The sequence below is a fragment of the Cyprinodon tularosa genome, unplaced genomic scaffold, assembly GCF_016077235.1.
Source record: "Cyprinodon tularosa strain WSP-4 unplaced genomic scaffold, ASM1607723v1 ctg245, whole genome shotgun sequence".
In the NCBI taxonomy this organism is placed as follows: domain Eukaryota; kingdom Metazoa; phylum Chordata; class Actinopteri; order Cyprinodontiformes; family Cyprinodontidae; genus Cyprinodon; species Cyprinodon tularosa.
Window position 1 is genome coordinate 620,964 of NW_024038908.1, and position 14,037 is coordinate 635,000.

Here is a 14,037-nt window from a genome sequence, read left to right on the forward strand (position 1 = left end):
TGTCAAAGGCAGCTCTAAAAAAGCATTGTTATCTTTGACTAAAAAGAACTCAGGCTTTCAGCACTTTTACAGTCTTCTTGAAGTTTGTTCCAGATGAGTGGAGCATAGGAACTAAATGCTGTTCCTCCATGTTTGGTTCTAGTTCCTAGTGTACAGAGTAGGCTGGAACTAGAAGACCTGAGTGGTCTGGAGGGTTGATACACTGACAACATATCTGTTATGGATTGAGGTGCTGATCCATTAAGTGATTTTTAGACTAACAGAATGATTTTAAGGTCTACTTTTTGGGCTACAGGGAGCCTGTTTAAGGACTTCAGAACCACGTGGATGTACTCTACCTTAGTTCTAGTGAGAACACGGGCAGCGGTGTTTTAAGGGGGACTGTGAAAACCATTACAATAAGGTTCTCTGGTCTTTTAAAAAACAAAATATTTTGACATAGATTTTAAACAGTGTAAAAAAAACTCTCCACAGTATTATACTTATCTTGTGCAGCAACAGAGCAGCAAGTCAGAGTTAGTTGTTAGTTGGAGGAATAAATGCATGATAACCTTGTGGGGGAAAAAAAACAAACAAAACAACTCTAAACATGAAGCCGGGGCTGCAATAAATGATTTGGAGCAAAAGCTTTTCATGCATTACAAAGGTCCAGTCCAAACCCTGAACTAAATCCCTCTATTTATAGCAAGACTTGGAAAATGCTGTTTAGATGCTTTTCAACCATCCTGACTGAGCTGTTCATCAGGTTTCTTTCACTTTTAAAATGTTTGTGTCTTCTTGGGTTAGTGTATCACATCTGATCTTGAAAAAACTTGCCTGACGTCACATCTTTAGTCTGGTACAGGTGCTGGTCATAAAATTAGAATATCATGAAAAAGTAGATTGATTTCAGTAATTCCATTTAAAAAGTGAAACTTGTATATTATATTCATACATTACATACAAACTCATATATTTCAGATGTTTATTTTGTTTAATTTTGATGATTACAAATGACAACAAATGAAAATCTCAAATTCATCATATCAGAAAATTAGAATATTGTGAAAAGGTTCAAAATTGATGGCCCCTGGTGCCACACTCTAATCAGCTAATTAACTCAAACCACCTGCAAAAGCCTTTAAATGGTCTTTCAGTCTAGTTCTATAGGCTACACAATCATGGGGAAGACTGCTGACTTGACAGTTGTCCAAAAGACGACCATCGACACCTTGCACAAGGAGGGCAAGACACAAAAGGTCATCGCTAAAGAGGCTGGCTGTTCACAGAGCTCAGTGTCCAAGCACATTAATAGAGAGGCGAAGGGAAGGAAAAGATGTGGTCGAAAAAAGTGTACAAGCAAGAGAGATAACCGCACCCTGGAGAGGATTGTGAAACAAAACCCATTCAAAAATGTGGGGGAGATTCACAAAGAGTGGACTGCAGCTGGAGTGAGTGCTTCAAGAACCACCACACACAGACGTATGAAAGACATGGGTTTCTGCTGTCGCATTCCTTGTGTCAAGCCACTCTTGAACCACAGACAGCGTCAGAAGCGTCTTGCCTGGGCTAAAGAGAAACAGGACTGGACTGCTGGTGAGTGGTCCAAAGTCATGTTCTCTGATGAAAGTAAATTTTGCATTTCCTTTGGAAATCAAGGTCCCAGAGTCTGGAGGAAAAGAAGAGAGGCACTTCATCCACATTGCTTGAAGTCCAGTGTAAAGTTTCCACAGTCAGTGATGGTTTGGGGTGCCATGTCATCTGCTGGTGTTGGTCCATTGTGTTTTCTGAGGTCCAGGGTCAACGCAGCCACATACCAGGAAGTTTTAGAGCACTTCATGCTTCCTGCAGCTGACCAACTTTTTGGAGATGCAGATTTCATTTTCCAACAGGACTTGGCACCTGCACACAGTGCCAAAGCTACCAGTACCTGGTTGAAGGACCATGGTATCCCTGTTCTTAATTGGCCAGCAAACTCTCCTGACCTTAACCCCATAGAAAATCTATGGGGTATTGTGAAGAAGAAGATGCAATACACCAGACCCAACAATTCAGAAGAGCTAAAAGCCACTATTAGAGCAACCTGGGCTATCACAACACCTGAGCAGTGCCACAGACTGATCGACTCCATGCCACGCCGCATTGCTGCAGTAATACAGGCCAAAGGAGGCCCAACTAAATACTGAGTGCTGTACATGCTCATACTTTTCATGTTCATACTTTTCAGTTGGCCAACATTTCTATAAATCCTTTGTTTTTATTGGTCTTCAGTAATATTCTAATTTTCTGATATGATGAATTTGAGATTTTCATTTGTTGTCATTTGTAATCATCAAAATTAAACAAAATAAACTCTGAAATATATGAGTTTGTATGTAATGTATGAATATAATATACAAGTTTCACTTTTTAAATGGAATTACTGAAATCAATCTACTTTTTCATGATATTCTAATTTTATGACCAGCACCTGTATGTATTTCTTGCACTGGATCTGCTTTTGTGTTGATGGTTAATGAGAATAGAAAGTCAGCAATTTGTTGTTGTACGAGAATGAAATAATTTTGCTGGGAGACCTTACTGTATCATTCACACTCGAGCGAGGGACTCGACAAGGTTGCTGTTTGTCGCCACTCCTCTTCGCCTTGTTTATAGAACCACTGAGCCAGTGGATCAGACAGAGACAGGATATAATTGGAATAAGGACCAAAGGAGGGGAGCAAAAGTTGGCATTATTTGCTGATGACTTGTTGCTCGTTATATCTCATCCTACGCAGGTTCTCCCCAAAATAATGAAAATCTTACTTGATTTCGGCATATACTCGGGGTACAGGGTTAATGTGAACAAAACACAGGTACTAACGGTAAATTATGACCCACCAGCTGAAATTAAAAATTGCTATAAATGGAAATGGGAGGCCGATAGCGTTAGGTATCTGGGGGTGGTGATCCATCGCGACCCTACTAAAATGTTTGAAGCTAACTATGCCCCCTTGAACATAGCCATAAAGTCGGATATCCAAAGATGGAATGCCATGCCTTTCTTAGACCTACACTCCAGGATTGAGTCAGTAAAATTAAACATTCTTCCCCGATTTTTGTATTTATTTCAATCCCTGCCAGTTAACGTACCGTCAAAACAATTTGAAGAATGGGATAAGATGCTGTCTAAATACATTTGGAAAGGGAAAAAAGCAAGAGTTAAATACAAAACTTTACAATTAAAAAAGGAAAAAGGGGGCTATGGGCTTCCATGTTTACGAGAATACTTTTGTGCAGCTCAGTTGAAACCTTTGATATGTTTATGCTGTCCGGATTACACAGCGGGATGGAAGAATGTGGAAGGGAAAACAGTCAAAACAATACCGATTAGAGCAATAATAGCCGACACAAAATTACAGAACAAAATTAATTTGGCAGACGAACCTATAACACAAGTAATGATTTCTGCATGGAACGAAGCAATTAGAATCTGTGGCTCAGAAAATGCCTCTAAACTTTTAAAATGGTGCGCTTATGATTCGGATTTCATCCCAAATCAACATGATGACAGATTCAAGAAGTGGATTTCAAAGGGTTTAACTAATTACTATTCTTTTGTCCACAAGGGAGCGTTCCAATGCTTTGAGACCTTGAAAAGAAAACATGATTTATGTGCAGATGACTTTTTTAGATTTTTACAGGTTAGAAATTATTTTAATAAAGATCTAAAAGTACATTTACATAATCTTAGTTTTGTGGAAACGTTTATATTACTAACCAAATCAAAATCAGGTAAAATTATCTCCAGGTTATACGACGCCATCCTGCGGTGTAAAAAGGACAGCACTGATTATGTTAAAGTGAAATGGGAAAAAGAAGCCAGCCTGTCGATTTCAGAAGAAGATTGGGACCAGATATGTAAGATACCATGGACAATAACAAGATCGAAGGTTTGGCGTGAATTCTGCTGGAAGAATATTATAAGATTTTTTATAACCCCAAAGCAGAAACGATATCAGGGGAGGGGTGATACCTGCTGGAGGTGTGGAAGGGATGCTGCCAATCATTTCCATGTTTTCTGGGACTGCCAAGTGATTCAGCAATATTGGTCTAAAATCCATGAACATTTACAGAACGATTCTCAGCTAAATTTCCTTTAACTTTTGAATGCATATTTTTATGTAACATCCCGGTAGACAAACTGAACCACAATGATCAGAAACTTCTGTTCATTTTACTGGCCGGGAGCAAAAAGGCCCTCACAAGAAAATGGCTTAAACGGGAACCTCCAACAATTGATGACTGGATAAGTGTAGTGAAAGAGATGTATGCACTGGAGAGACTGTCTTTTTCCATCAATGTGCAGAGAGACACTTTCTACAAGATATGGTCCAAGTGGACAGAATATGTCAAACCTGTTATACCTGAGTTTTCTTTATAAACCTTGCTGTTATTCAGATTTATGGTCTAACTTGATTTGTGCTTTTTAGTTGATATTCAGGCTGCCCCGCCACTCCCAGTTGTTTTTTTTTTTTTGTTTTTTTGTTTTTTTGTGTGCGTGTGTGTTCGGTTTTCTTTTTTCTCGTGTTAAAATTAGAAAACAGAGAAAGCATGTAAAAATACGAATATAACGAGTATATGTATATAGTTGTATTGTAATGTGCTCTCTCAATAAAAATGTTAATATAAAAAAAAAGAAATAATTTTGCTGTAAGTCAGCCTAAAATGTTAAATTTAAAGCCTATTTTGACAACCTGGCATCTGCCTAAAAAAGCCATAATAGCAGTAAAAAAATAAAAGTATAGTAGATCTTTTACTTGAAAGACAATTCTACCAATTATTTCAATTTGTTCATTCTTTTTCATTTTTATTTACCTTTGCTTTTGCTGTCATTCATTGAGAGGAGCTCAGAGTGAGTCAGTGCTGCTCGTGGCACCAGAGCTCTTTCAGAGTGCGGAGGAGGCGAAGCAGAGACAACAAAGCAGAGCTGGTCCCTGAAGGTTAGATGTAAGAGCACTGCTGCTGAGCAAGCTTTATCACTCGGTAACACAGCAGGATCAGTCACCACAGACTGCAGGTCTACCTCATTTCTTCCTGTTAACCATTTATAATGTTCTCTGCATCTTTTTTAAAATCTTGATTTAACTGTTCGGGTTTCTTGGCATATTGATATTATGTGTTACAGCCTGACACTGCTACATTAATCCATGACACTGAAAAGTGGACTCAGCGATTCCCTGAAACACCCTCTATTAATGTCTCTTTTTCACATTGGGGACATTTTTGTCGTGCAGCTTCCTCTCTTATATGTGGTAGGCATTTGTTACATTATTAGAGATGAATAAATGTGCAGTCTCAGTGAGATCATATTTTGATCTTTGAAATATTCTATTCTGTTTCTTTTCAATACTAAATAACTTCACTGTTTAAATCTTTCAATGCATCTATAAGGAACAGGACATTGTTGGGAAGTAATTATTCTCCCCATAATGGCTGTAAAGATGATTTAGATGCCGTTCTTGTAAAATAGGTCCGTTACCTGCAAATGTGCAAAAAGCCATAAAAAGTCGTGGTTTTGTCCTCCAAGAAGGTCTTTTGTGTAATTCAAGCCAGCCTGTGGGCGCCATGCGTTTTATTTTTTTCTTTTCTGTGGAATGCACCCCTGTTGCCCTGTGAAGTATGATTGTTTTGTGTATCAAAGCTCACACTACTGCTGTGCCAGCGTATTCGTCAGTTGGTCAGCTCTGCAGCCCTGCTACCCCTTCAAGCCCAAACACGGCTCACCAAACCTAAACCCTATGATCCCCAACTATTCTCCCTCTCTGCCAAGCGGGCAGGACAGTGCAAGGTTTATAACCCCCTTTTGTCCTTCAGTGGGGCAGAACGTTGTTAAAATGATGGATGCAGCGGCAAGACAGAGTTATGTAATCACATCGGAGGGCATAAAATCTGTCCATCTCTGGAGGGATGTAGTTTGGAGGGCAATCAAAGGACCATACGTTGTGCTTAACCTCTGCCTGGCAACCGACTCGGCTGATGCACCTGGTGTATGTTATACAGGCCAAAATGTGTAGAACTGATGTTGGTTTATGGCTTTTTAGCAAAGGAAGTTATTAAGGGCTGGCCTATGCTGTAAAAAATGTTCACCTTACTTTGTCACTTTGATTTTATTTTGTGTAAAATCAGGTCAGGTTTAGTGGAGGCCCTTCAAGCTGCAGCAATATTGCTATCTGCAAAATTCACATGACCTTGTAGAAAATCAACCATATATACGGCAACTATTTAATGCTATAATATCTATATGTTTCAACTGGGGCCTAATCCAGTTGGGATCAGGCGAGAGGCAGAGTAAAACCCTGGAGAAGTTGCCATACTTTCACAAAAAACATCCAACCTTTTGATTATTGTGAATTACTGATTTCATACACGTATATATGCCAGGTGCTATTAACGAGATGGGGTGAGGAGGTAGGAAGGGGCTTGGAGTAGAGCTGCTGCTCCTCCACTGAGAGCAATCAGCTGAGGTGGCCCATCTGTAGATACCTCCCTCTGGAGATGTTCCTGGCACGTTTCCTCAGGAGGTAGACCAGAGCAAGCTGAACTGACCATATATCCTGCATGGCCTAGGAACACCTATGAAATAAAGGAAGAAAACTTTTAAAAACAATGCAAATGAGAAACACTGAATCAGATTGAAACTTGTTAGATATGTCAAACAGCTGATTCCTTCTTGTCTTGATGCAGCTTGCAACTAGGATTTGTCTGTTTTACTTTATCAAGACATACCAAAGGTTTTGAAAAAAAATTAGGCCTCCTTCACTTATGAAATCTTATATTTCCTACAGTTGAAAGTAATTTTAGATACAAAAAGGGGGAAACTAAAATCACTTCTTCTCCGTTATATAATTTCAATGAGTTAAATGCTCATCCTCTTATTCATCATCATATTTAAATGTACAGCTGAAGTTTAGTCAGCTATAATATATATCCACCTTTTATCAAGATTAAATTCACTACTAACCACTAAAGTTCGATTCACTTACTTGAGTTTAGTGGAGCTTATTTCTAATTTCAAAGATCGAGATAATAAGAGCCGACCTATAGTTGTCCTTGCCTGCTGTAATTTATCGTTTATTGTCTCTGGGAGGTAATATCCTGTTACTATGTGAGGGCTTTCACTGCTGCTGTGAATTGAGTCTCAAGGCAGCAGGATATGAGAAATGGCACCATGAAAGGAGTTGAAGAAGATAATATCAGATAAGTGGGGGAAGGAAGGGAAAGAGGGATTGGGAACCTGCTGTTTCAGGGATTTGAAGAAAAGAATTTAGTCAATGAAATATTTAAATTGCACCATTTGAACATATTTCATTCTTTCATTACTTTGTGTATTTATGCATTATGTCTTTGTTGCCTATTGTTTTCCTCTATGGTGCATACTTGTGTGTGTTCCTCTGTTTTTGGCTGATAAGTTTTTTTTTGTTCTACACTTTTTACCCTCCTGTATTCATGGAAGTAGTGATCTAATTAGATTTGATAGTTCTTTGTGCTTTGTTGGAGCCCTTTCTGCTAGAGAGCATAATGAATTCTCCTCTTCAATGGTCACATCTATGGGAGAAAAGAGGCCAGGGAGCTTGTAAAGTTAAAGATGTGATGGTAGAAGTGTTCAGATGGCGGAGGAGAGTTTCTATTTCAAGCTTAAGAAAACTAAGTTGTTGGAGAAAAAAAAGTGCAGGCATGTGTGTAGGCTTGTGCTTCTTATATAATGTGTCTGAGAGGATGTGTTCCTTTTTGTCTCAGGGGGGATTAGACATTTAAGTGCTGTTTTGGACACAAATGCGGGACCCAGACACATGCACTAACATGCTGCCATCTGGGAAAGTAACCCTTATCAAAAAGAAACTGAGAAACAGCATTTCGTTGGGGTATGCGTGTGTAACTGTGGGAGGCAAGTGGCAGTAGCCTGTGGTTTGCAGTTATTTTCTAAGTGGAAAATATAACTCCTCTGTTTGTGTGTGGGTGAGACTGAAGCATTTAGAAGCATATGTGCACAAAAACAACAATTTTCAGAAAGTGATAATCTATTCGTTTTTGTCATGCACGTCCCAAACTTTCTGCTTCCTTGTGATGTAATTATAGGTTTGCCTTTTGATTCCAGCTTTGACGTGCCCCCTACCTCCCTTCTCGCTGGAGATTTTTCCACCTGCCCAGCTAAGGTGATCTTAAGTTAATTAGTTTTCCCTTCTCTCCCCCTGTGGCACATGGCAAGGTATTTGGCTCACTTAGCACAGGTTCTGAGACCTCCAAGGAGTTAATGCTTCACTTGATAATTGCACTGCGGTTTCTGCAGGTATGCTCTTCTGGTTAAGATCAAATCTCCGGAGCCTCTGGGTCAGTGGTCCCACATGCTTTAAAAGCTGTGGGAAATGATCTCTAAAGGTAGTGGAACGATCCCTGTGCTCCCAGATCAGGTGAATGATGATTCAGAGCTGATAAAACAACTCTCCAGACGTTTGAATGAAACTGTCATGTGGAACATTGGGTCACTGAAGTAGCAGTCTTAATTATACCAGTTGACTGTGATCCAGAAAACCTTTGACTGTCTAAATCTGTTGGAAAAGTCTATTACAGATGCAGCAACCAGATATTCAATGACTATTTTTAGTGTGTGAAATTTTGTTGTTTATTTATGGATAGACTGATATGAAATTTCTATTTTAAGAAGTTGAGAAAAGCTTACATTTGCAATAGAAGTAAAGAAAATACAAATCCATGGCATTCTGGTTGATGAGAAATCCATCTTTTATCATTAATCATCTCTGCTGCAGATTATAGGATTGAAGGACAAGTAAAACACAAATTAAAATATAGGATAAAGTAGGGAAATAAATCAGATTAATCTTAATTAATCGATCATTGAAACAATAGTCAACTAATATATTAATCGATTAATGGTTAACTGGAGTATAGAGACTAAAACGTGCCTTAAGCTGACAGTGTGACCCATTTAGGACAGTAATTATATCAAAATTGCAAAAAAAAATTATAAACATTTTGCATTTAAGATAAAAATCTTGGTCTGCCAATCTGCTCTATCCAACTATCCTCAAGTAGAAAAGTTTTAGTTTCACCTGGTTAAATTTTGCAAAAAAGTCTACTATAAGGAACCTTTTGTTATCCGATTATTAATCGAAAAAATAATTGACAGATTAATCGATTCTCAAAATAATTGTTAGTTGCAGCCCTAAAATAAAGCAACTCAGTTGATATCCCAAGCAGATTTTTACATTGTCTTTACTCTTTTCCAAATGTTTACCTGACAATATACTAGAGGAAAAGGTTAGAGTAACAGTCTGACATATTAAACCACTCATTCATTAATTGTAATCATAAAATAACCCTTAGCAGCTTTTTTGCTGTTGATCATTGGTTACAGATATTATGACCAGAGATGACATAACTCTGTATACATGAGGCTCTGTGGGTGTGTGATGGAGATTTACACAGTTTTCATGTAAAATGGAATTAGACGATTGTTTTAAAACATACAATGTGATTATGAGGAGCTGGACAGTGGACAGTGGGTAGCACTGCTGCCTTTCACCAAGAAGGTTCCGGGTTCGATTATTCGATTCTTTCTACATGGAGTTTGCATGCTCTCCCTGAGCATACGTGGGTTCTCTCCGGGTACTCTGGCTTTCTCCCAAAGTCCAAAAACATGACGGTTTGGTTAATTGGCTTCCCTAAATTCTCCTTGCGAGTGTGTGCGTAAATGGTTGTTTGTCCTGTTTGTCTCTGTGTTGCCCTGCGATGGACTGGCGACCTGTCCACTGTGCCTATCTCCCGTAGACAGCTGGAGGAAGGCACCAGCGACCCCCTTGGGATACCTATGACGAAAAATGGATGGATGATTATAAGAATTGAAGAGAATTCAAAATACTCATAAAAACAGTGATAAAAATAACTAGTTGAGTCAGCATAATGAACATCCTTAAATACTGTATGCATTAACTTCCAATTACAAGGCACTTCCTTTAGCTGAATTTGCAAAATATGACAAAAATCTGGGCTCTTTGACTTGATAAAGCAAAGCAACCCACTATGATATGCTAAAGTTCCCTTTGGTTTTAGCTATGCCTCACTGGAAATAAAACAATCTAGAAATAAGTAAAATAAATTTTTATTAAGTGTATTTACCCTTAATTTGAGTAGGTAAATGAGAGAGTTTGCCAATTGAAGGAGCATTTTTACTCTTAAAATAAGATAATTAGATAATATGTACTTGAAATAAGACAATGCAATTGTGTTATCTTATTTTAAGTGTAAATTGTCTCTTTCCATTGGCAAGAGGTCTCTTTTACCTCCTCAGTCCAAGAAAATATGCACTTATTCTAAGGAAAAATTACTTATTTAGATTTCAATTTTTCCATTGCTCTCTTTCAGACTAGCTGTATTACCCAACAAAGACATAACTGAAAATACAATGTTCCTCTAAAAGCTTTAATAAAGCAGAAAATGAACTCACTGACTCTAAAATTTAGGGACTTTGAGTATTTTTAACCCTGTAGCTGCCACATTGGAGAGTGTACTGTTAGCATAACCAGGTGACAGTTATAAATGAAATTGATATGTCATATCTTAATTGTTATGTCTATATGTGTCTCTTTTAGCCATCATGTATGTTATGGGAGCACTGGGTCCTGCTGCAGGCTACTTGCTGGGAGGCGTCCTTATTGGCTTCTATGTTGACCCGAAAACTGTGGTGAACATTGACCAGAATGACCCTCGCTTCGTTGGCAATTGGTAAACATGCACTTACACTCGAAAGCTGCCACTCTGGATTTAAACACACTGCAATGAAAAACTGTTCACCTTTTGTATCCCATCTTATTTCCTTTAAGGTGGAGCGGCTTCCTCCTCTGTTCCATAGCCATGCTTCTTGTCATTTTCCCCATGTTCGCCTTCCCCAAAAAGCTGCCTCCACGCCACAAGAAGAGAAAAAAGAAGAAAATGATGAACTCGCCAGGTGATGCGTCCAGTGATGATGATGTGATGAAGGAAAAGTCAAGTAGCAAAAGCCAAAATGTGTCCTCCTCTATGGGATTTGGAAAAGACATCAAAGGTGAGGAAACTCTGAAGTTCTGGAATGTTAGTAGGATCTTACTTATAGTAGAGATGTAGATACACACAGGTTCTTAGACAATTTCAGGCTGTACACATATCACTGTCCTGTCTATCATCTGAAAATGGTTTATGCGCAAACCTACCAAGACATATTTTAAAGGTGTGAGCAAGTAGAACAATCAGAAAAGCTCCTAAGAACCCTGGAGGAGCTGCAGGAATTCTCACTTCAGGTGGGAAAATCTATGAACAATTATCATTCCCACATCCAGCTAATTTAGTTTTATTAAAGATGCTGCCTTGATGTCAAATGTAAATCTTTTTGCTCTCACATAAAATTCTCTTTAAGGTAGACAACTACCCCAACATACAGTCCCACAGTGAAGCATTTTGGTGGCAGCATGAATAGACTTGCAGGAAAAGGTTTATGTTCTTCACCAAACAACACAATGACCCTAAACATAGTTAGATCAAGGCATTCATTTGATAAAATGGTTTAATCAGCTTTAAGGCTGATTAAAATTAGGAATATGTGGCAAGGTTGAAAAAATAATGTTTATCCAAACTGAAAACGGAAATGTCAGAAAGCACGTGTAAAGCTGGTAGCAGGAGACACCAAAGAACTGCAGCTGAAATTACAGTTAAATGAATTGGGCCCAGAGAGACAAATAATAAAACAATCAGGGTCTTTCAGACTTTTTGTCTGCAACCAATATATAAAACCATGCATCCTTTTAGTTCCACTTCTCAATAAAACATTGAATTTTTGGTCTATCACTTAGAATCCTATCAAATTACATTAAAAATCTGTAGCTGAAGCATGAACTGTTAAAAAGTTCAGGACTCCTGACTTGGTGCCATAAATGAACTGTTAGGTGTTGATGAACAAACAGGCTATAATCCAATCAATGTTGGGGCTTAGACATCTTATCCAATAATGGAAGCTTTATTGAGATCTCTCGTAAAGATTGTATTGATCGACAATAGAGGACTGTGTAAACGGGATGTGTCAGAATGCAGTGGTGGTAAACACTTGGTTTTCTTGAAAATGTTTCTTTTAATGTCCCCATCTAGCCAGGAAACACCCGGTTTTCCCCAGATAAGCTCCGTCCTGCTCAAGTGTTTCCCAGATTCCTTTCTCATTTTTTGCTCTTGTTCGGTTTCTCTTTTAAATGAGCTCCCATAGGACTTACACTCAGCAGTACATAGGCTCTGATGGAGCTCAGCGCTCGTGTTTGCCATCACTCGCAGCAATTCTTTGCAAACTCAAACATGTACTTAGTATAGCTCCTTACTCTCAAATTAATGCTTATGTGCACAGCTGGGGCAGTCAAAACAGCGCTTTGTCTTGGTGCTGCACCCAGCGTAGGCCGGGGACGAGTCACAGCTCCACCACGCCGCCTTTCACTCAGTTGTGGATTCATTTGCCTCAGCAGGATGTTTGGCAATGCTGTGCAAACTGCGATCAGTTTCGCACACTCCGGCAGATCCCAAATGTATTTTAGTACAGTACGTGTCCTTCTGTAGAGGTGTGCTTGATTGTTTGTTGCACAAATTCAGCATTTTCTGAGAAATATATGCCCCCCCACCCTCCTTTTCTTCGCCCTTCACAAGCAAACACTGAAAATATGCTAACACCAAATGTTTTCTATAATGCACATGAGAGGGACAAATTCTTGATGGTGGAATTTTCCAGCCCTTGATCTGCTGCTATGTGAAAGCAATTTTCCCTTGAAAGGTTTGCGATGCATGGCAGAAATGACTGCTGACACAGTGCATCATATCCAGGTTTCACTAAGTGATTAATTACCTCACGGCTTCGTTCAGAAATGCAACGCCACTCTTTCAGCTGCTACATTAGCCCGCTAGATATAGTTGTAGTCGTTTTTATAAGAAGAGCTGGACTCTCAGAGTTTCTGTTCAGTCTAGAAAAGTCTAGAGTTTGACTTTTTTCAGTTCTGGATGAGTATGGAAAAATAAAAGTCCAGCAAATTTTAATATTTCCAGAGTTTAAGACCTAAAGGCTGTGTATCACTCTTCTCATCCATCCCTCTCTCAACATTCCTTCCTTCCTCCCTCTTTGTTCTTCCCTGTTGCCTACAACCTTCTCTGTTTAATTCCTGTATCTGTGCTTTATTCTTTTCTTTGTATGTATTTCTATACTTTGTTGTCCATTTTTGTCTGGTTTCTGTTCTTTGCATTTTCCTTTCTTCTGTCCTTTTTCTTTCTTTAAGCTTTTTTTTCTTCATTTAATCCCTTATTTGTCAAAATGTTTTAAATTTGTTCATTTTCTCTCATCTATCCTGCAGCACTTTCCTTTCTTTCTTTTTTCTTTGTTTCCTTGCTTTCTCACTCATCCTTCATTTCTTGCACCCTTCATTCTCTCTTTCTCTGACATTTCATACTTTTCCGTTAAATCCATCCGGGTTTATCAGACATAAGAAAAAACAGGTTAAAATTCAGTGTTAAATCCCTGTTTCATTAATTACAGCATCAACACAATAAGGTGTGTATGAATAAAGGATTTATATTATGTGCTGTTTTTGAACTAACATCTCTACTTAATTTAAATGCAGTTTTCCCTCAGCACATTTTACATAACCAGATCATTCTGTCTTTACCAAACGTTATATTTTTATTGATGACATATTCCCCCTTTGAGTTAGGATAGTGGAGCGTTTTCTTCGCAGGATAAAATTCACGAAGCTTTCACAAACGTAAGGATGTTTCCCAACAAATACGGGTGTAGATCCAGGATTGTTTACTTCTTTTTGCTGTGTTTTTGCAGAGATGTGTCGTATTGAGCTGCTATTTGTCAAATGTAATTTAAACAGGCAAATACTTTTGTTGGAGCACTTTGCAAAACTTTTCAGGAAGATAGATATGCCAGTAGGTTTACAGTTATTCCAGACTCGTTATTCCCGTTTCCATATTCAGATGATTGTTTTAATGATGCTC

At 38.5% G+C, this 14,037-nt stretch overlaps 1 protein-coding gene across 2 annotated transcripts in view; it reads left to right on the top strand.

The window, feature by feature from the left end:
- Window positions 1-14,037, top strand: part of LOC119785243 (solute carrier organic anion transporter family member 5A1) — a 50,438-nt gene that overhangs the window by 24,156 nt on the left and 12,245 nt on the right. For both annotated transcript variants that reach the window (XM_038287787.1, XM_038287788.1), the window contains 2 exons: window positions 10,629-10,761; window positions 10,860-11,080. In XM_038287787.1, coding sequence (XP_038143715.1) covers window positions 10,629-10,761; window positions 10,860-11,080 — 354 coding nt within the window. The remainder of the gene's footprint in view (window positions 1-10,628; window positions 10,762-10,859; window positions 11,081-14,037) is intronic.